Source organism: Papio anubis, chromosome 12 (assembly GCF_008728515.1).
Source record: "Papio anubis isolate 15944 chromosome 12, Panubis1.0, whole genome shotgun sequence".
Classification (NCBI taxonomy): domain Eukaryota; kingdom Metazoa; phylum Chordata; class Mammalia; order Primates; family Cercopithecidae; genus Papio; species Papio anubis.
Window position 1 is genome coordinate 106,120,020 of NC_044987.1, and position 24,038 is coordinate 106,144,057.

General features: G+C 36.8%; 1 protein-coding gene across 10 annotated transcripts in view; it reads right to left on the reverse strand.

The window, feature by feature from the left end:
- TTC17 (tetratricopeptide repeat domain 17) overlaps positions 1-24,038 on the reverse strand; it is a 140,933-nt gene that overhangs the window by 86,299 nt on the left and 30,596 nt on the right. For 9 of the 10 annotated variants that reach the window (XR_002517007.1, XM_003910009.2, XM_003910008.2 and 6 more), the window contains 13 exons: positions 17,486-17,655; positions 16,067-16,178; positions 15,690-15,821; positions 11,119-11,228; positions 10,457-10,601; positions 9,876-10,015; positions 7,954-8,114; positions 6,436-6,548; positions 3,588-3,734; positions 2,088-2,203; positions 1,766-1,931; positions 532-609; positions 170-394 (listed from right to left, as the gene is read on the reverse strand). Coding sequence is in view for 9 of the 10 variants with exons in the window: in XM_003910009.2 (XP_003910058.1) it covers positions 170-394; positions 532-609; positions 1,766-1,931; positions 2,088-2,203; positions 3,588-3,734; positions 6,436-6,548; positions 7,954-8,114; positions 9,876-10,015; positions 10,457-10,601; positions 11,119-11,228; positions 15,690-15,821; positions 16,067-16,178; positions 17,486-17,655 (1,815 nt within the window). In the remaining variant the exon portion in view is untranslated. Of the gene's footprint in view, positions 1-169; positions 395-531; positions 610-1,765; positions 1,932-2,087; positions 2,204-3,587; positions 3,735-6,435; positions 6,549-7,953; positions 8,115-9,875; positions 10,016-10,456; positions 10,602-11,118; positions 11,229-14,832; positions 14,928-15,689; positions 15,822-16,066; positions 16,179-17,485; positions 17,656-24,038 lie in introns of those variants that run through there. The other variant, XM_021925891.2, reaches the window with a different exon arrangement.

The following is a 24,038-nucleotide window of genomic DNA, read 5'->3' on the forward strand; positions in this document are numbered from 1 at the left end:
ATCAAAATAAAACAAAAGCTTTTTCACACTCTCTTGAAATAATGCAAATTCTACTGTGAAAGACAGAATATGACATTTTTTATGCTTTCCCTAGAAAAATACAAATTGTAATCTAAATTTGAGTTATCCTTCATAGTATACGGAGCTATGATAACCCCTAACACCTCACCTCAGAGCTATTGATGGCCAAAGCTTGAAGTAGCAGCTTAGTGGCATCAAGATGAAGGCCGTAATGAATCAAAAGGTTGGCCAAGTTGACAAGAGGAACATCTTGGTATTGAAGTGGAGCTAAATTCAAAGCCCTCTGAAGACAGGCAATAGCAAAAGTGCTATTTCCTACTGCTCTCCAGTATAGTCCAGCTTCATTGAGTATGAGCCAGACAGGAGCATTTGGCTGCAAAATCCAAAAATACTTCAGTTAGTACAAGAATACAGTACTTGTTCTAAATAAGATTTTTAATAAGTGCATTTTAACTTTCAGTTATAATTCAGAAGCATTTAAGTTTTAGATGTCTAAAGTAAATGACTCACCTTATTAATAGCATGAAATAAGAAAGACCCAATTTCTTCTTCTGGGACAGTATAGTTATTAATACGGGAAAGCAAAATCTGAAACATCAAAAGGAAGACTGACTCAATTGAAAATAACAGGGAAGACATTTGAAAGAATTTCTATAGATGGTAGTCTTTTCTTGAGCTCCTCAGGAACAGCTAATCTGAACAAATATTTATAATCATATATATGACATAAATTCATTGACATACCAACAGGTGTTGACTTGCTCACATGTATGTAATAGTTTGTTTAACTAAAAAGTTAAAAAGACATATATACCCACACACATTAAAGTAACCTACCATACCCCATTAAAGTCAGCCTAAGTGTTCAGAACCCAAGAAGAAATTATTCAACAGACAACAGCATGCAATATCTGATGTAATAAAAATCTACTATCTTTCCTTCCTGGAAAATACCAGATCCTCATTATTCTACTTCATTGTTCCTGCAGCATTTATGTAACCGTAAGCAACTCTAAGGCACAGATCATGGTCTGTTTATCTTTGTATTCCTAGCATCCACAACAATGTCTGGCACATAATGTTCTTGCCTAAGGAAATGTCTGTCGAATGTAAGTAGTCATAAGTGCCTATAGTTTTGAAATTAACTTAAAAAAAAAAAGAAAAGGTGGTTGTGATGGTCTGTGATTGCTAACAAGGTAATTTTTTTCATTTTTGTCTATGGAATGATATCTAATATGGTAATCTATACGAATTTAGGAAAAGAGCATAACCGAACTTCTAATGTTTGCAGAGTCATTATCAAATTAATATAAATTCCTAGGGACCTCATATAAGGTCACAGCAGGGTTGATAAGGCCAGAGAAAGAGATTCTTCAAGCTTTCAATTTATATAAACTTCTGGGGGCCTGGAGGATGCAAAGCTAACTTTTAGTGGTTGCAATGGCCTGTATTACACCAACTCCATTAGATAATTGAGAGTTCTGTGCTACTCATCTTTGAAGTGCTCTGAGTTAGAGGAATACTGTTTAGGTGATCTATGTATAGCAGCCCCGAGGAACTCTCTGGCACTCTTTTAAGAGCATGACTGACTTTGCCAGCAATTCACCAAGTCTTTAACTCTATCCTTCCATTTTATATACTAAAAGCTCAACAGCTACCTTCTATCAATTTTTTGTTCCATTTAAGAGGCTTCTGAAGTCACCCAGAATGGACGGCAATAAATACCAGCCTAAGTGAGCCTTACTTTTCGTGCATGGTCATCTGGCATTTTGGCTTTCAGATCCATGCGAACCTCTAATTCTTTGACTAAGTAGGACAGAGTGTGGCTTTTTCTGAAGTCAGTTATGGAACAGTCAGGGGTTTGGGCCTCTTCTTCTGTAGAATAATCATCACTGCTGAGTTCGTGGATCCTGGCACAAGAAAAAGGAACAAGATTCATATTTTCAAAGTTTGGGTGACTTCAAGATAAAGACTTAACCTTTCAAGTCCAAGGCTGGTGCTCTCAAAGAACCGCCAGATGACAATCATGCAGAATCAGGTGCTTTGCCAAATCCATCAGCACTTGCCTGAGTCCTTTGTTTTCCGGAGGCAGAAAATACGTTGGCAATTCCCCACCAACAGGGACTCTAGGGTAGCTTTCTGTACAATCTGCTCTTTTAGGCCACAGAATATGTTGTTTGTCCTGATAAAGAAATAACAGTTCTCATAAATTTCTTAGGATTCAGTATTTCAATATGCTAAAGAAGCTTTTAAAATGATATAAATATACTACAATAACTGAACAAAACTATAATACCTTAAGATTATGGTAGACTCTATAATATTCCTGCTACTGCAGATTATTAATCTAAGTCAGTAATTCTACCTGCTTTATCACAGACTGGTTCAGGGTTGGGCTAGGGTATAAGCCAGTTGAGCCACTGAGACACAAGAAGAGGTTTGCTTGGGGTTTTTGGGAAACAGAAGCAAGTCTTAGGCTCTTATGTTACTTATGAACAAAAAATCATGTTGTTCCAGTTGCTGCTGGCTGTCATCTTATGACCATGAAAAAAACCAAGCTTTTGGATGAAACCAATACTGTGGATGGTAGAGTGAAGAAAAAAAAAAAAAAAGAAAGAAAAAGAAGAAATGGGTCACTGATGACATCACTGGGCCACTGAATCAACCAAACCTGAAGTTTATCCTATTTCTGGACTTCCTGTAATAATAGGCACGTTTTCTTTGTGTTTAAGTTAATTTGAGGTGGAGCTTATTACTTATACCTGAAAGCATACATAAGCCTATAAAACCTGGCATTGAACATTATTTTTCCCTAAACTAAGGTCTTTTTTTTGCCAATGCCAAAGTTTAACAATTGTTTTATGATTTGTAAAATGTTCACTTTCTCTAAATATAAACAAGATGTACCAGAGGCTTACTAAACTTAAATCTTGAAGCCATCAAACTTTGGGGGATTTATATTACATACAATTAAATCTAAGTGGCTGTTTAATTCTGTTAAACCCTTGATTAAATTCTGAAAATTTAATGGTGAATAAAAATCACAGTCTCTGTCCTCATACCTTGGTATCTGCCTCAGCTAACCTACAATTCTTTCTTAGCTAGTCTAGAAATGCACATGTAGTAACTTGTTTATTGTCTATGTCGTCTACTAGAGTGTAGGCTCCAGAAGAGCAAGGGGGCTTATCTATTACACCGCTAGCATTAGCCTAGCACAGATGGGAGCTCAATAAAAGAATGCTGATCAAGCGAAGTATATAAAAACATACTCTTGGGTCAAGTTTAGAAACTTGTTAAGGTTGGTAATAATATTCAGAGGATAAAGCTTTAAATTGAAATCAGGGTGTCTCTCTGCTCTACTTGATTGGGAAAAACTCAAGGCAGAAATTGCATCTTACTCATTCACTACCTAGCAAAATGGCTTCCATTTAATAGAAATGTAATACACATTTGCTGAACTAATCTGAACAGTCATAGAGGCCATATTAATCAGTGAGGTTGAGGGCACTGCTTTAATGGATCTTGTCAGTTTGAGAAAACTGCTTCATCATCCTCTATTAACTTACCCTATATGCATCAGAGTCCCTGCCCCAAATCCAGAGAATAGAATGGGCTACGGGAGAAGACTTGACCGAATCATTGATATCACTCTGATTTGATTGAACATCAAAGTTCACAGACATCATACTGGAAGTTGATGAATCCTCACCAAACTAGAAAATGAAACAAAAAGTTCAATCAAATTGAAAGTGGAAAAGGAGTTGTGACTATAATTTAACTCACACCAAAAAAGCGAGTGAATATTCAAAATTAGTAGAAAATCAGAAAGTAGCTCAGTAATAAAGCAATTGGATCTTTTAATTTTAAGAGCTATGCCCCAATGATATTCTTTCATGAATAATACATAGTTAGCAACTTTCAATAACTTTGCCATTGGAGTATGAGAAAAATGGCATAGGCCATTTTCCTGTCCCTCTGCTTCATTTTTATGATTTAGTCTCTTTAGGTTAATAATTAGCTAATTTAGAAATCTGGTTCATTATTCCCCTTTTCTTCCTACACTAAAATGCTCACCACTCTAAAATTAGTGTGCTGTGTGTGGGTAGAAGTGAGGGAACTTAGGAAAGTGTTCTTAAGGGTTCTATCACTATCACTTAAGGATTACAGACTGCATTCAATCAATTACAAATGAAAGTTTTAGGGGTGAAAGGGTAACTTAGAAGATGGGAGAACACAAACATATACAGCCTTCTTTCAAAGCAAGGTGGAACAATGTTAGATATACTTACAAGATGCTTGTGTATTTCTGAAACCTTGCTAGATAATGAGAATGGGACTGGGGATGGGATGGGGTAGGAAAGACATAAGAAAAAGGAATGAATATGATGAATTTGTAGCTCTAGGTCTTTATGAATAGGAATGGATTCTTTCACTGTATAGTGGTGATACAATTTTATGAGTATAGTCTATTGGAAGCTACACTCCTTCAAATGGTCTTGAGACCATCAAAAAGTCCAAAAGGTACACCTGGGTTTCAATCTACTTCATTTTTAAACATCCCTGTTTTTCCCTTTAAAATGCTTGGTTTTAAGACAGGGAGCTATAATGCCCGAGGGTGTGAATCTGGTCTTCCTTTATTCTTTCCCTTGGAAACCAAACACAAGATATTGCTGGCAGCTGGTTTACAATACTCATAGGAAGCTTTTGGTCCCTATCACTATTTCCCCTTTCAAATGGCTTCTTAATTTTTGTCTCTTATTTTTTCCCAATGCAGTCTGGATTTTTCCAGATTAAAGAGTTCCAAGTTTTTGTGGTTTGTCCTGCTATAGATGGTCTCCTAATCTCTTAGTTATCTTAATTAGTTATTGCTGAAAATTTGTATATCTACAATTAGAGACATGATGAGTTTTCTCTAAGACAGAATAAATGTTGTTTTATTTCTAATATAGGTTGAGTATCAGTTTTCTGAAATGCCTGACCAGGAGTATTTTAGATTTGAGATTTTTTTGGATTTTGGAATATTTTATTACACTTACCTGTTAAGCATCCCAACAAAAATGTGAAATCCAAAATGTTCCAATGAACATTTCTTTTGAGCATCATGTCAGTGCTCAAAAAGTTTCAGTGTTTGAATCCTTTTTTTTGATACTCAGAATTCTGGCTGTACTTGCTGTCTGTACCACTTACTCAACATCAATTATATACTATTTGGTATCATTATATTTTCGTGTTAGTTCTTCCCAACTAGATAGATTAGGATTGTACACGTGTGTATGTGTGTGTACACATATGTGTGTATATAGAGACAAAGTGAGAGAAAGTGCACACCTAGCAGTGTGCTTAATAAAGATTTTCTGGGCCAGGCGCGGTGGTGCACGCTTGTAATCCCAGCACTTTGGGAGGCCGAGGCGGGCAGATCACCTGAGGTCGGGAGTTCAAGACCAGCCTGGCCAACATGGAGAAACCCTGTCTCTACTAAAAAGTACAAAATTAGCTAGGCATAGTGGCACATGCCTGTAATCCCAGCTACTTGGGAGGCTGAGGCAGGAGACTCGCTTAAACTGGGAGGTGGAGGTTGTGGTGAGCCGAGATCAGGCAACTGCACTACGAACTGGGCAAAAAGAGCAAAATTCCATCTCAAAAAAAAAAAAAAAAGATTTTCTGTCGATAATGAGTATTTTGTTGGTGGTACTGGTTGAGGCAATATAATTGGACTGATTATTTCAGGAAACGAATAGCATGGTTGCTCTCAAATTTTAAATAGGTCTTACTCTAACAGGTAAAGTGGGGAGATGAAAGCTTTGAGTTCAATAGTAATAATAGCCCAATTCTAGCTCCCATGGTAAATGAGAAAAGAATCAAATGCATGTGCATATAAATATGTAGATGGTACTTGGAGAAAGAGAAAGCATCCATGGAGTTACTGAGTACTCCCTATAAAATCTGACTTCGTAAACAAAACAGATCATCAAAATCTCTCTCCCTCTCTTTTTTTGAGACAGTCTTGCTCTGTTGCCCAGGCTGGAGTGCAATGGCATGATCTGGGCTCACTACAGCCTTGACCTCCAGAGCTCAGGTGATTCTCCCGCCTCAGCCTCCTGAGTATCTGGGACTACAGGCGCAAGCCACCATGCCTGGCCAATTTATATATGTTTTTGTAGAGATGGGGTTTCACCATGTTACCCAGGCTGGTCTTGAACTCCTAGACTCAAGTGATCCTTCTGCCTCTGCCTCCCTAAGGGTTGGGATTACAGGCATAAGCCACTGTGCTCAGCCTCAAAATCTTAAAGATCTAAATGATAACCACAAATTTTAGAGATCAAACATATAAAGAATCATGGGAAAAAACAAAAGTTTTTAAAAATCTTTATAAAGCAAAAGTTTATAAGAACTAGATTGGACCAAGAAAAAGACCTGAACATAGTCCACATTTTCAAAGATATCTCCACGATGATAGCGTACAGGCTGGTCCCACTGGCAATGTAAACTATGCTGCTGGTTTACCAGTCGGCATATCTGATGATTTCCTGGAATAAGAAAGAAAATTACACAAATGATGAGCAAGGTCAACAATGCCAATGTGATTTTCTTAGACTAAGTCATTTAGTATCAACCCTGTATCCCTCAAGAGCCCAGCAGGCTACTTATATAGGATGTACTTATATAGAGAAGTATTCATTAATGGTTAATCAAATTAAATCATTTTAAGAAGTCCCAGTTTTTCCGCCTATAAAAACAAAGGGACTCCACTAGATGATTACTGAGGTATCTTTCAGCAATTATAGTCTATGATTGTAAAATCTATTGATTACATTGTTTTAAGAGACTTTGGCTATCTTTCTGGAGAGAATTTGCTTTATATACTTCATAATTTTGTTTCAAATGCATATGTAAGAGCTCTGGTTGCGTTTCAGTAGACTGGGCAGTAAGTAATTTCAAAGATAAGCATACTCTTTACTCTCATAATAGCAAAGAAAATGTGTTAAGAGAATTGTAAAATAAACTATAAATGGTCACAGCTAAGCGTCAAAGGTTAAGAAGCTTTCTTGACGAACATACTTATCAAGGGAGAAAGGTATAATTAAGAGATTCTATTAATTTATTCTCTGGTGTTCAGTTGTCAGATCTGCTCCCTCGTAATTAGAAACAAAACATTCTAGATATAACCAAATCATTGCTCTCATGCCAATCCAAGTTCCTATAAACCAGTGGTTCTATTTTTACGGATCACAGATGCTTAAGAGATTTTAATAAAAGCTATATACCCTCTTCCCAGAAAAATACAATTGGACACATACACAATTCTACATATAATTTTCGAGAGGATTTCAGAACCCCCTGAAACTAATCCATCGATCCAGGTTTAAAATTCCAGTCTAAAATTTCACTTGTAAAATGTTGCTTTTAAGAGAGCAAGAAAAAAAGGAGTATGGATGGGTTGTTTCTAGGTGGGTCTGGCTTATATTCCCTTAGTGTAAGGCCTTGTTACACCACAGTGCAGAGTTTTTAGACCCGCGGCAACAGGCATCACCTGGGAGCTTATTAGGAAGGCAGGCTCTCAGACCTCAACTCAGACCTACTGAATCATAATCTGCATTTCAACAAGATCTCCAGGAAACTGATATGCATATTAAAGTCGGAAAAAAAACCAAATAAACTGATGTTGAGCACAGAAGGCAAATAACTTAAGATTTCTAGGATCTACAAGACTTATTTTTTATTTCAAAATGTAAATTTGAAAAAAGCAAGGCGGACCACACCAGCTCCCCAAGCCTCCTGGTATACCCACAGTGATGAATCATGCTTTCAAGATGTAGGGAAGTCATAAACACAACTTCACATTGCTTTAAGGCTACAAGAAAGCTATGATAGTAAAGCATGCAAGAAGCAAATTTCCTAACCTGTCTTCAATTACTTGGAGTCACTACTTACCTAACTGTGCCTCTTTTGCCATCTGAGTCTCATGAATGATATTTCTTAAGATTTGCTCCTCCTGAATCAGTTTATGTTTTTCTAGGATTTCCTGCTGTCTCAGGTAGTGGTCATGCTGCTTTTGATACTCTTTTAACTCATTCAGTGTTCGCTGGAGAGATCTTAACATTTTTTAATACCAGGAAAAAGTTAGAGCTATAAAATCATAAAATTTTAAACCCACTTAAATGCATAGATTTTTCTGGTTCTCAGCAACAATTACTGCGTGTTTTCCTTTTATTTAACATACAACCCTGTACCACCAGTTCAATAATAACAGGGCAAAAAGATAAACGTGAAATTCTTCCTTTAAATATCACTTTTTAAAAAAAGAAATGGGGTCTCGCTCTGTTGCCGAGGCTGGATGCGGAGGCCTGATGGTAGCTCACTGCAGCCTTGTACTCTTGGGCTCAACTCCTGGGCTTAAGGGGTCCTCTTGCCTCAGCCTCCTGAGGAGTAGCTGGGACTACAGGGACATGCCACCATGCCTGGCTAATTTAGTTTTAGAAACTGGGTCTTGCTATGTTACCTAGGATAGATTTGAACTCCTGGCCTCAAGTGATTCCTCCCCTCCACCCTGCCTCAGTCTCCAGAATAACTGGGATTACAGGCATCGGCCATGACACCTGGCAATACAACTATCATGACATCAAATGGTATGTTGCATTTTTCAGGTGCCATAAAAAAATACATGACAATATACAAGTTTACGTATTTAACAACTCTATTACTCTCTACAAAATCTGCATTAGTTCCATCAACATTCAAAGTCTTTCTAGAATCCTTTCCTCCTTTTCACTTTTTCCCTAGATTCTGCTTAAAGACAAAGTTAAGAGTTAGGGGCCACAGTACTTTGCTTTCATACTCTAACTTATTGGTTACAGGCCAGGAAAAACTACAGAAACTATACTTAGAAAGGAATATGCTTCACCACCTGATTTCAGTAAATCAGCTGCCTGATTACATTTAATCACAAAACCCATACTGCCTATTACACACTGTAACATATAGAGATTTTAGGAGCTACACAGATTGTGTAAAGATAGAGCCAGCTCAGTTAAGAGCATGATACTGGAAAAGCTCAGCCAGGTATAACAGAAACCAGTTATGAATAAGCAAGCTGTCATCCTTTTTACTTCCTACCATGTTATGCCTTAAACAGATTGGAAAATAAGCAAATACAAAAGCTTAATGAATTCTAAATCTCTATTTAATTCTCTACTAACCAAAGTAAACTCAACTATTACAGCTAATTCTGAGATATGAAAAATTCACTTCTGAGTTAACATAAAGTTTCTTAACTAGCCCTATTGACTGAAGGAAATGTTTTTTAATTTATTATACCTCAAGGATCAAATACAATAGAATTCCATTACTGTACAACCTAACACACAATCATGATTAACACGTGGGCCAAATAATGTCTCTTGATCCCATTTAACTACCTTAACAAGAGCCCAACCCTAGAAGCCACCACCTCTCTCCAAGAGGAGAAATATCAACTATTGCACATGTAAGTGATTTTACTGAAACTTAGTATATTCTATGGAAATAAAAATGTAGTCAACAAAGTTACTAAGTATCCCAGTCTCCCCATCCCAACTGACTTCATAAAAGTAATCAATGGTCAATAAAGATTTAAATGACAGCTTTTACTACAAATAGTCTCTAGTTGCAGGAATCCATACAATTAAAGATATTCCTCTACACAACCACTGAATTGTGCTAAACCACCAGGATAACAGAAAAAGCATAGGACCTGCAGTACTGAAGAGGTTTCTTTCTTAATTCCAATTACCAAATTAACACTGATATCCCCTACACAGATTTAACCTAAGGTTCTATAGTGCTAGTGCTTCAGTGAAATTTTTCCTCTCAATTACCTATGTTGAGCCTCCAATTTCTGCTCCAGTTTTTGCTGACATAGGACAGCATGCTTCCTCTTTATAGCTTGCTCAAACCCAGGTTTGGCCTGCAAAGCGTGGTCATAACAGAGCACTGAGTGGTTATATTCCCCAAGCATCTGAAGAGACAAAAACACACACACACGCACAAGGGAAAAAAATGTGAGCCATCGCCTGGTTGCATCTGTCCAAATCCTCTAATGATTTATGAGATCACACCTACATCTTACTCTACAGTGACCATTATTTTGATCAGTGACCAGATCCCTACAATATTAAGGCATACTATAGGATGGTTTAGTTGGAAGGTATTGCTAACCTTAAAGGGTGTACCCTGTAGAAGTTTAAAATTCCAATTTAATTATTATTATTTTTTTTCGGCAAGAGGCTAGAACAATTACATTATTGTGTTGAGGATTTTTCTTCCTCCTAATTTCATTTCCATTGTTCAGACCAAAAAATAAATGGAAAAAAGTAACATTCTACTGAGTGGGGGAAAAAAAAAAAAAAAGAAAGTGGCAACTACTAGCGTGACTCATGAAACAAACAGTTGTACTTACTGCATATATATTCCCCAAAGTGTAATAGCTGGTGAAGAAGTCACTGTCATCCAGAGCTGCATGGACCACGACAGCAGCATCAGCAGAGAAGTGTGCTCTGTGTAGAACGTTTGCCAGGTTGACCAGGGCAATGTCTTTATTGTGCCTAAGGAAAGCAGCACACATTCCACGATTATGTAGAACCACTTGACAAGGAAAAATGACATTCAAAGTTACTTGTGCTTAGGAAACTAAGATATAGGTGGAGCAAATAAGATAATCATAGTGTTTCATTTTTAAATTATTGATGGTTCTTAACCTGATAGCTACAAATTTTGTCTTGCAGACACTATATGATTTTACAATTTATTTAGGACTTAAATTTGCTTTAAGAAAAGTTAAACTTAGTTTACGATAATTGCATTCAAGTCCTATGTGAATCATAGGGCATCTACATAACATATTTTTTCCTTAATGGAAATGGAAAGTATACTACACAATTATCACTTTGAACTTTTTGACATCTGTGATTTTTTTTGTTGTTGTTGTGGGACTTATTTCTTTGAAGAGGGATGGAGAAAAGTAGATAATGCAATGCTGCTTCTTATTGCTTTCTTATGTATTGTTTCTATAACAGTCCTGAGGAATGTGGAAAATCAAGTCCAGAAGAGGAGGAATCTTACCTGGAAGAGAAGTGAAGTGCTCGCATGGCACATTCTACTACCTGATATGGCTCATTCTTAATTCTCCAGTAAAATGAAGCCATGTTATACAGTACCCATGAGGAAGAGTTCTAGAGATTAAAAAAGTGAAATTACAAACAGGACTCAAGACAGTTTAATTTAGAATAGTCAAAAGGAGCACTTTTAATATTCTGGCTCTTCTGAAATTCAAGATGAAGAGCCAGACTAATGATAAGCAATGATAAAGAAGAGGACACAGTGCAAAGAAACTATACCTGTCAAAAGGGTATTCTAATCATCAACTGAGCATGTGCATTAGTGTGTGGTCTTCATATAGAGACCATCCGACTCCAGCTTATTCCAAGAGGGAAATAAAGCTGAAAATCCCACCAATTGACCACAACTTGTTGAGCTCTATTTCAGGACTTCCGAAGTTAAGTCAGAAGACCTCATCTACTTAGAAATAGCTCTAACGTGAAATTCCTGAAATTAACATTGTACAAATTTTTCTATTTATGTAATATCTGAGTGAAGGCACAAACCTAAACAGGCTTACTCTAAACATAAAGACAAAAAAAAAAAAAAAGAAAGAGGAAAAAGGGCCAAAAACATGAACAAACAGCTAAGAAGTATGTAAAATGTGTAACTTCACAAACAAATAGAAATTTAAAAGATACAGGTTTTCCTTTTACGAAGTGGCAAAGACTAAAAAGAATGCCAATACTTACTGAATATTATTAACTTTAGATATTAAACTATAGAAATGCTAAGTTACTACAGCATTTCTGGGGGACAACTTGACATGCATGTAAAAAGCTTTAAAAATGTAATGTATATTACATTAACATACATATTAATGTATATTACATTTGCCCTTTGACTCCCACAATTCTATTATTAAAAATGTATACTATGGGGAATAATTACGTTTTAACTATAAAGCTGTGTAAAAATCAAACTCCAAAAGAATATATTACAAACCAGTTTTGAAATTATTCACTTTACTTTCTTTTATAGATTTTTATAGTATGAATCTTTCGCAAGGGCCCAATTATTTTTAAAAGAGCTATTTTAATGTAGTTAAACAGTTTAAATTTAGTTAAATGTAGTTTTTGAAGACTACAATAAGTACAATCCTGCATTATTCATCCTTAAGCATTCTATCTTCAAGAAAAGTATGTGATTTTTGAGTGATGCAATTTCAGATTTTTGCACTATTAGCAGATCAACTATGAACTTCTACTACTTGAAGTTGGTTAAAGGACAATACATTCTTCACAACTGACTTGTGGCCGAGGTTTCAGTTTTCTTTTTCATGGCCTTTTGAGAAAGTTGTTTTTCAAATCAACCAATGCTTTGATTTTGATTTTCTTCTTTTATTTTCATGTCAGAGTGTAAACTGGGACAAAAGTTCAATTAAAAGTTCTACATGAACTACTGAAGAGAGTATAAGTTAAATATATATCATAGCATACTGGCGGTAAGATAAAAATACATATTTAAAGAAATATCTTTCTGTAATTCTCATAAAATCTCCCCCAAATCTATAAATGTTCTAATGTTACTGTGAATTACTCCCTCCTTCCTTTGACCACTTTCTGCCATTGGCTCTTAGGACATCGCATTCTGCAGGATACCCTTTCTGGTCTTTTTTGCTGGCTTTCCCCCTCTGCTTGATAAATACATGTGGGACGCACCCAGGAGTCAACTGGCTTCTTCTCAAACTTTACTCTTCCCCAGATGACTTCATCCAGTTCCCTGGCTTCAGATATTCATTATTTAATAATTACTCTCTATGTGCCCAACTCTAACTTTCCCTGAAATTCCAAACTCATATAGGTGTTTCAAATTTAACATGGCCCAAATAGAACTCTTATTTTCTCTTCTCCCACCCCAACACTCTCCTCCTTCAAGTTGTTCAAGTCAAAAATTTAAGAGTTTTCCTTGATTCCTCTTTTGCCCTCAATCCCCATATCTAACTCATCAGCTTCTAAACTCCTAAATATCTCCTAAATAGTTCAAGTCCTCTCGTTTCCACTACTAACAACTGCTAGTCCAAACCACCTTCATCTCTCTCTTGAACTACTGCAACAGCTTTCTAACAGGTCTATTTCCAGTTGTGGTCCTTTCAATAACTTCTTCATATAGCAATCAAAGTGATCTTTTAAACCATTAATTGCAATACATTGCTTCTCTGCTCTGACTTCTCAGCACACTTAGAATAAGATCCAAAATCCTTACCCTGGATTTCAGACCCTTACATAATCTGGCACTGGCCTAATTCTCTGGCTTCATTCCTTATCATCCTTCCTCTTGCTCACCAGGCTCCAGCAATATTGGCCTGAATTTGGCTGCACGCCACCTGTTATGGACTGAATGTCTATCTATGTCTCCTCAAAGTTCATATGTTCAAGTGTTATCAGACCTATGAGGAGTGGATAAAGGCTAAATGAGGTCATAAGGGTTGGGGCCCAAATTTGGTTTCTTCCTATAAGAGTCCTTATAAGAAATGGAAGACAGATCTCTCTCTCTCTGTCTTCAAGCATGCACACAGATGAGGCCATGTGAGGACACAAAGAGAAGGTGGCCATATGCAAGGCAAGAAGAGAGCCCTCACCAGGAACCAAATCACTGGCACCTTGATCTTAGACTTCCCAGCCTCCAGACTATGAGAAATAAATTTGTTAGGCCACCTAGTATGTGGTGTGAACAAATATATTTGGTCTTTGTCCCCAGTTCCTGACACACAAACCTAAAACTTGAAGAATCACAGCAGTAATGTGTGTCTTTCATATGCTAATGGATGACTGGAGGCAGGTGGCCCCCAGATAGCTTCAGGACAGATGCTGGTCCCAGAAAAACCAAGGCATGATTAGAGGGTTAAATCTTTCAGAATCCCATTCTCCCCTTGTCCTTCGGGGATGGGAGAGAAAGTAGAGATTGAGTTCATCACTCATGGCCAATACTTTAGTCATTCATGCTTACATAGTGAAACCTCCATAGAAACTCTTAAACAACAGAGTTTTGAGAGCTTCTGGGTTGGTGAACACATTGAGATTCTAGGAGGGTGGTGTTCTGGAGAGGACATGGAAGCTCTGTGCATCCCTTCCCCCTATTCCCTGGCTTATGGCTTTGGCTGTTCCTGAATTGCATCCTTTACAATAAACCAATAATAGTTGGTAAAGCACTTTCCTGACTTCTGTGAGCTGTTCTAACTTGGGGAGGCAGTTGTGGGAACACTCTTGACTTTATAGCTGATTTGTCTGGTGGCCTTGACATGCGACTGGCATCTGAAGTGCAGGTAGCCTTGTGGGACTGAGTTCTTGACCTGTGGGGTCTGTGATAAATCCAGGTAGTTAGTGTCAGAATTGTACTGAGTTGGAGAACACCTAGTTGGTGTCAGGAGAACTGGAGAATTAGTAGTGTGAGAAAAAACTCCATATGTTTGGTGTCAGAAGTGTTTTGAGCAGAAACGGTCCAAAGTGGTACTTTGTTATGGAAGCCAGAGCAGACAAATACAACCACCTAACCTCAATCAGGATTTAGAGCCTTTGCTGTGGCCTAGCATGCTCTTCCAAGGTCTTTGAATTTTGGTTTCTTCTTATGATTCAGGTGTCAGCTTAAATTTCACCTTTCCGGAGAGATAACCCCAACTGCTAGATCTAAAGTAGCCACCCAGTTACTTTCTGTTTTAATTTTCTATAGAACACTTACCACTATGGTCTACTCTCAACTAACCATTCTCTGAAGGATACTGTAAAATCCTGGGCCAGTTTTCTCTTATTACTCATCAAGTTCTGGGAACGTAAAAGTTTTATATTACCTTCGGAAAAATAAGATGAAGATGGTAACACAGCTACAAAAATAACCATGTAAAGCATTTGAAAGTCGTTATTATTGTACTTTTATCTGAAAATTCCTCTCAATATACAGAGTTATGTATTTGAATAAACTGTATACAAAGGTGGCAATTATACATCTTATTTTATACCACTACAATACTGCTTAGAAACTAAACTGCATTGCCTCCTATGATACTCCTTAGGCACAAAGAAGAACAAAAACATTTTCTAAATGCCCACGTTAATCCTGAATGACACATTTAAATTCTTGGGTCCTGTTACATAAATCCCTATTTCATTTTTTTTTAAAGTAGATGTTCCCTTAAAAGAAAGTTACAGAAGATTTTATTGCTGGTGGTGATTCTTTTTCTGTCTCAGAAAACAGTAGTAATATATGTATTGTGTGTAGATAATATTAAAGACACTAAAACATTAACTTTCTTACACACACAATGTATATAATCCAGCCTATAAACCCTGTTGCTAATGTCAGTTTGTATTTTGTTTTTCATCAATTAGTTTAGATAAAACTTTCCAGCATCTCTTCCTGGGAAAGGAGACTAGTCTATCCATATTTCTCCCCAGCACTGAACTATGCAATTTGCATCAATGTAAGTGTAATTTCAAATTGTCTTCTAGACTAAAACAAGTTACTCAGGTATTTTCCAAGAGAAAAATACCTTCTGTTTACACAGAGCCTGCTGGCTCTTAAAGTGACTGCTGACTTACCTTCTGTAGGCCTTCATGAATGAGGTGGCCTATGTCATCTATACTCCTTCCTAATCGTTTAGATAAATACGTGAAGATTGGGTCTTCTTTAGGTAGTAGAGGTGCAGAAAGATTAACTCTCTCTTGTACACCCTGAAGAGAAGAAAATGATTCAAAAGACATATCAAAGGATATAAAAGATGACAAATAATTTGGTATCTTACAGTATTTATTTTGAAATACTAATATTTTAGAGTTTTAAGAAATAAGAGATGCCTGTAAAATTATAGAGCTGTTTGGAAGAAGAGAAGAAAGAGAAATAGTCTTTATAAGTGAGAGATCAACAGAAAGAAGAATGCAAAAAAAAAAAAAAAAAAATCCTAAAGTTCTCTACTTACTCTCAAGTGCTGAAAAGCATGTATACTATATGGAAGTTCTAGAATTTTAGTACAATCAGGTTGCTGAGGGTCTGGAGGGACAGGAGATTCTGTGTCTATATAATCTTCAGGACTAAAATCAAAAAGAAGCAATGAGTGAATAAAAGGTGACATAAATAATACTTTATTTATTTATTTAGAGAAAGGGTCTCATTCTGTTGCCCAGGCTGGAGTGCAGTGGCATGATCACAGCTCGCTGCAGCCTTGATCTCCTGGTCTCACGCGATCCTCTCACCTCAGCCTTCCAAATAGCTGGGACAACAGGTATGCACCACCACAACCAGCTATATATTTTTTTATTTTTTGTAGACAGGTCTCACTATGTTGCCCAGGGTGGTCCTGAACTCCTGGCCTCAAGTGATCCTCCCATCTTGGCCTCCCAAAGTGCTGGGATTACAGGTGTAAACCACTGCGCTCAGTCAATAGTACTTTAAGAAATGTCAACTTTTTCTCATATTCTCATAGCATCTCAACTTTACAACCAATTATTAGTCAATATTCATACCTTTTCATATACCTGCCATGAAAAGTCAAACATTTTGGGAGTTCAAATTAAAGTCAACAATCACATAGAAAATAGTATATAGATCACAGAATAAGATCACAGACTTTTTAATAACTAACATAACTGCTCAATTGTTTCTAGAAACGTTAAACCAATTTATACTTCCACTGACAGTCTCTCTACATTTTTACAAGTTACTATTTTTTTGATATGCTTTCCATTTTGGTAGATGAAAACTATCTAAATATTGCAACTTATACTTATTTGATCATTTCTGAGAAATTTTTTTCCATGTTTATTGGCCATAAGTAATGTTTTGTTAATTTTTTTTAAACTACAAATTGTTCAATTTTCTTTTTCTTTTTTTTTTTTTTTAAGAGACAGGGTCTCACTCTGTCACCCAGCCTAGAGTCTGGGCTTTGGTAGAGTGGCACCATCATAGCTCACTGTAACCTTGAATTCTTGGGTCAAGTGATCCTCTCAGTTTAGCCTCTTGAGTAGCTACAACTACAAGTGCACACCACCATGCCTGGCTAATTTTTACATTTTTTTTGGTAGAGACAGGGTCTCGCTATATTGCCCAGCCTGGTCTCAAACTCCTGGCTGTTGGCAATCCTCCCACCTTGGCCTCACAAAGTACTGGGATTACAGGTGTGAGGTACCACACTCAGCCAAGTTGTTCCATTTTCTACTGTGGTGTTAAATATTTTAAATTAATTTATAAGAATTCTACATGTAGTATGTATTTTGAACTTTCAAATTCTAAAACTCATCTGTGATTGAAGCTTACTCTTATTACAGAAATAATTTCTTACTAATTTGAGAAAAGAATGTTTGAAAAAGCAATTTTATTTTCGGAAAGAGAACTTCTTTACCTGATGTCTTTGCTCTCCAAAGTTATGTATGTGCCATCATACAGATCCAGGTCCCCTAAGGGCACCTTGGCTTTGATGCAGTCTGGGTCTTCTTTATTATGTCTCTGTTCCAGTCCTGTGTCTCTGTCCTCATTCTCTTCTATGTGAATTTTTTGAGCAACTAATTGTTTCTGTTAAGAAGAAAGTAAGAACAGAATGGATTCTTCTAATATTTTAGTCTAATTACCATTGAAGAGAAAGGGGAATTTGAGCTGAAGAAGTTAGAATCCTCTATGCAGGAAGACAAGAATTCTGAAAATGCCCTTAGTTAACTTAGTCAACACACACAAGCTTCTCAAAAAAGATGTCCACATACAGAAAGTAACAGAACACGACATTCATCATAGTGGCACACATGTGCCTTCATAATATGATTTCTGACTACCCATGAAGCACATCTACTAACTTAACTTTCCTGGCACAGAATGGCTCTGCAATGAAAACAAATCTGTCAAGCTGTTTCAATCCTTCAAGATATAGAGCATGCTGCTATTGGTACCTGGGTATTCCAGTTAATTCCTGTCACTCATAAAATATCTATTTTTTCAAATGTACAAATAACACAAATATCCATTTTTCAACACCCATATCTATCATATGCCAATATTTTATCTTCCCCCACCCCATTTTTTTTTTTTTGAGACAGTGTCTTGCTGTCACCCAGGTTGGAGTGCTGCAGTGGTGCGATCACAGCTCACTGCAGCCTTGACCTCCTGGGCTCAAGCGATTCTCTCACCTCAGCCTCCCAAGTAGCTGGGACTACAGGCATGTGCCACAATGCCAATTTTTTTTCTTTTTTTTTTGAGACAGGGTCTCACTTTGTCACTCAGGCTGAGTGCAGTAGTGCGATCACAGCTCACTGCAACCTCAAACTCCAGGGCTCAGGGGATCCTCCTGCCTTAGAGCCCCAGGTAGCTGGGACTACAGATGCACACCACCATGCCTGGCTAATTTTTTGGTTTTTTTTTTTTTGTACAGATGGGGTTTTTGCCATGTTGCCCAGGCTGGTCTCAAACTCCTGAGTGCAAGCAATCCACTTGCCTTGGCCTCACAAAGTACTGGGATTACAGGCATGAGCCACCATGCCTGGCCAACTTTTCTGTTTTTTATAGAAATAGGGTCTCACTATGTTGCCCAGGCTGGTCTCAAACTCCTGGGCTCAAGCAATCTTCCTACCCTGGCCTCCCAAAGTGTTGGGACTACTAGCATGAGACACCATGCCTAGCTGAGATTTTTTTTTTTTAAAGAAAAAAAAAAAAGGGAGGGAGTTCAAGGTATTCTTTAATGTTGTCTAAATCTCTAACTTCTTATAATTAATCTGAGTTTGTGTCATTTCCACGTATATTTTTATAAAATACTATATTACCCATACTCTCCTAAAATATTACTTTCATTATATATGTATCCCAAATCAACATACAGCATTGCTTTGTAAGTTTTAAAATTTTACATAAATGGTATCATACTTAATGTATCTACAACTTAAAAAAAAAAAGTATGTATGTTTTTTATATTTATCTACATTAGTCAGAATAGCTCTAAATTTTTCATTTAGATGGATGTATAAATATGTATTTATCCATTTTCCTGTAAACATTTATGTTGCTTCTTTTAAAAAAACTTTCTTTGCAATTAAAAATGCTACAATATTCTTATGTCTCCTTGTACACATGTGAAAAATTCTAGCAAGGGCAGAAATATGGGGTCATATGGATGCACACATTTTCAGTTTTATGCAGATGTGTCAATCTGCTTTTCACAGTGGTTATAACTATTAGAATTCTCCCAGTAGATCATAACACCTATATCCCCAGAATCTTACCAATGTTTGGTTTTGTCATGCTTTTAAACTTATGCCAATCTAATAGGTATGAAACATTATTTTGTTATATTTATTATGGTAGTAGACTATGTTATTGTGATAGACTGTATTACTATTCACTAAAATCCTGCCCCTCCTTACAAGGTGATACATCACTGTTTTGCCAGACTCAGGCCTGGGCAATATGACTTGCTTTGGCCAATGTAACATAAGTCCCATGTGACCCTTTTACAGGAAAGCTTTTATAGAGTTAGTGTATGCTTCACCATGTTCTTTCTTTCTCCCTCAGCTACTGAGAATGCCAATATTACAGTGGCTACTCTGTCGGCCTAGGTCCTGGCTTATGGATCACAGTGACATGGTACAGATCCCCAACAGAGCCCCAAATGATCATTTAGCATGGCCTTATTGTTTTATGCCATTAAGATTTTGGGGTTATTAATGGGGACAGAGCCTATGATCTGTTTCCAATTATTCCCTCCACACTTTTCATGGAGATATGCTATCCTGCCCTACTGACTTCAAGGCATGACCACATGACTTGCTTTGGCCAATGGAATGTGAGTAGAGATGATGTATATCACTTCTCAGTAGAAACTTTAACCAGGCTTATATTATTTGGTTGTTCTTCCGTGAGCCTTCACTTTCCTTCATAAGAACAGCACTGAGGTTCTGTGGCTATTTGTTGCCAATGCACAAGTTGACTAATACACTATAAAATATGGACTATATCAACTAATAGAATAATATTTAATAAGATTGAACATATTTTCATATGTTTATGAGATATTTTGTGAATTGGCTGTTCAAGTTTGCTCATTTTTTTCCCCCAATAGGTTTTCTTTTTTAAAAAACTGATGTGTAGGAATGGCGTGGTGGCTTGTGCCTATAATCTTAACATTTTGGGAGTCCAAGGCTAGAGGATCACTTGAGTTCAGGAGTTTGAAACCAGCCAGGCAATACTGCGAGACCCCATCTCTACGAAACAAATAAAAAGTTAGCCAAGCGTAGTGGTGGTGCTCGCCTGTAGTCCTAGCTACTGGAGAAGCTGAGGTAGGAGGACTGCTTGAGCCCAGGCAATGAGGTTACAGTGAGCAATGATCATCCTACCTGCATTCCAGCTGGGGCAAGAATGAGACCCTGTCTCACAATAAACAAATAAATAAATAAATAAGAAATTAATCTGTAGAAATTTATGGAAAAAGTAATTCTATAAACTCATCCTCTATGAGTTATATGCATGGCAAGTATCGGCTTTTAGTCTGTAGCTTATCTTTTATCATTTGAAGAAAAACTTTTAATTATAAGATGGGCAACTTTATCAACTGTTTTCTTAATGGTTTGTACTCTGTTTTATTTAAGAAATCCTTCCCAAACCTGAGATCGTAATTACATCAATCAATTACAGTCAAGTACCACATAAAGATGTTTTTGGTTAACAACAGACCCCAGTGGTGGTCTCATTAGATTACAATACCACATTTTTACTGTACCTTTTTTATGCTTAGATATACAAATACTTACCATTATGTTACAACTGTCTACAGTATTCAGTACAGTAACATGTTATACAGTTCTGTACACTTGTTATACAGTTCTGTAGACTAGGAGTCTATACAATATAGCATAGGTGACTGTATAGTAGGCTATATCACCTAGGTTTGTGTAAGTACACTCTATGATGTTCCCACAATGGTGAAATCCCCTAACAACACATTTCTCAGAGCATATTCCTGTCATTAAGCAATGTATGACTATCAAATTTTTTTTTTTAGTAAAAAGTTTCACTTTTCATACTTAGATTTTTAAACCGTATAGGAAATTTTTTTTTTTTGTACATTGAAAGGTATTTTTTTCCCACATGGACAGTTTCCTAATATCATTTATAAAGAGTCTATCCTGTACCCATTTATTCAATCAGTTTTTAAATTTCATCGTTTTCTAAAATCTTACATTATACCTAAGCTTTCAAATTTATTGATCTAGAGTTTTTATAGTATTAATAATTATGTCTTTAGTTTTAAAAATCTTTATCTTATATCTGCTTTTTCATCACTAACATTTCTTTTTTTCTGTCATTTCTCTTTTTTTCTGATAAGTCTTGCTGCTAGAGTTTGGTCTTTTTATTTTTTAAGTAAATACTGTTTTCTTGAGACTGTTTAATTTCTTATGTTATTATTTCCATATTTATATTATTTTGGTTAATTGGTTTATTATGTTTTCTAACTCATGTTGAATATTTAACTCATTTCTTTTCAGTCTTTTTTTTTTTTAAAAGACAAGCTCTCGCTATGGCTGTCCTGTCTAGACTCAAACTCCTGGGCTCAAGCAATCTTCCGGCTTCAGCCTCCCAAGTAGCTGGGATTACAAATGTGAGTCACTGTGCCATTTATTTTAATAAATGCATTTTTCTATAAATTCATCTCTAAATATATCTAAGCTTCATTTCAGGACTTTTGAAATGAAGTGTTCTCACCATAGTCTAAAGTTTTGTGATTTTTCTCTTTAAACCATGGGTGATTTAAGAATGCCTTCAAGATTTTCAAAATTTGTGTTTTCTCTCCTTTTTCCTGGGCATGTGTATTTTATTTCTTTTAACTTAATTGCACTGTGATCAGAGAACATATTATGCATGATAACAAAACTTTGTAAATCACTTCCCTTATATCCTGGTAGTGGTCAATTCTGGTAAATATTCTACATTGAAAACACTGTATGTTCTCTTTGTTCAATTTAGGACATACTCGCTCCCTCTATATCTTTTTCTATGTCTTGCTGTATACATCTATGTATAGATTTATACAGAGATCCAAAGGTGTTACTTCCTGTATCTTATTTTTGTTAGACTTACCAGTTTCTGACAAAAATCTGCTAAAGTTGCTTCCTCTGGCTGACTTTTCATGTAATCCTGTCAGTTTCTGCTGTCTTGATATAAACATACTCACATCCATGAGGCCGAGTTGTTAGGTACACACAAGTATATATGATATTATATTTTGTGGTAGGTTGTTAATATGTAGTATCTGTCTATTAATTATTTTAGGCTCTTACTTTGTCTGAGACAGGCCCACTGTTCTTTATCATTGTAAATCTAAAATTCTGAAAACTTAAAGCTTTAAAAAATTTTTTTGCATTAAAATTCACATGGCAACAAAACCCGATGGAAAGCCATTTTACAGTCTTTATACTCTTAACACGCATGGTCATACATGTCACTAAAGAAATATTAATGTATCTGATTATAGACTTTGAAACAGCCCTGAGAGAAGTAGAATGTAATATAAAATATTTGTGCCTATCACATTTCTTTTCTTTTTTTTTTTTTTTTTTGAGACCTGGTTTTGGTATGTGACCCAGGCTGCTGGAGTACAGTGGTGTGGTACAATCTCAGCTCACTCCAACCTCCATGTCCTGGGCTCAGGTGATCCTCCCACCTCAGCCTCCCAAGTAGCTGGGACTACAGGCGCACACCACCACGCTGGCTAATTTTTCTATTTTTGGTAGAAACAGCATTTCTCCATGCTGCCCAGGTTGGTCTCGAACTCCAGGGCTCAAGCAATCTGCCCGCCTCGGCCTCCTAGAGTGCTGGGATTACAGGCGTGTGCCATTGTGCCTGGCCTAACATTTCTAAAATTAAACAACCAAAACAAAAAACCATATTCTTAAACACATAGAGCCTCAATGATTTCAAATAAGGAACTGTGAACTTGTATAAATACATCCATATCAGCTTTCTTTTGCTTAGCATTTGTATAGCAGATACTTTTTCTACGTTCTCTCCTCTCCTCCTATATCCTCTTTTTTATTTGTAAGTTTGGTAACTATAGATTTACCTTTTTTTTTTTTTTTTTTTTTTTTTGAGACAGGGTCTCATTCTGTCACTCATGCTGGAGTGCAGTGGTACTATCATAGCTCACTGTAAGCTCAAACTTCTGGACTCATGCAATTCTCCTGCCTCAGCCTCCCCAGTAGCTAGGACTCCAGGTGCCTGCCACCATGCCTGGCTAATTTCAAAATTATTTTGTAGAGACAGCGCCTTAAATTCCTAGTCTCAAGTGATCCTCCTGCCTTAGCCTCCCAAAGTGCTAGGATTACAGGTGTGGCCCACCACACCTGGCCTGCATGTCTATTATTTTAGTGCTTGTCCCCTGCGTTTTTTGTTTTTGGTTTTCATCAGTAAATATTTCAGTATGTTTTGAAAAGAAAAGCCTCTTTTGTAAAAAAATAAAACCACCACACCACGATCACATGTAAAAAACAGTAATTCCTTAATATCAAATATCCAGTCTGCATTCAAATTCCCAATTGTTTCTTCTCTTTTAAAAATATAGTTTGAGGCCAGGCACGATGGCTCCCACCTGTAATCCCAGCACTTTGGGAGGCCGAGGCAGGCAGATCACCTCAGCTCAGGAGTTCAAGACCATCCTGGTCAACACGGTGAAACCCCGTCTCTACTAAAAACATAAAAAAATTAGCTGGGCGTGATGGTGGGTGCCTGTAGTCCCAGCTACTCGGGAGGCTGAGGCAGGAGAATGGTGTGAACCCGGGAGGTGGAGTTTGCAGTGAGCCGAGATCGTGCCACTGCACTTTAGCCTGGGCGACAAGAGCGAGACTCCGTCTCAAAAATAAAAACTAAAAAAAAAATAAATAAAAATACAGTTTGTTTGAATCAGAATTCAATATAGTCCATAC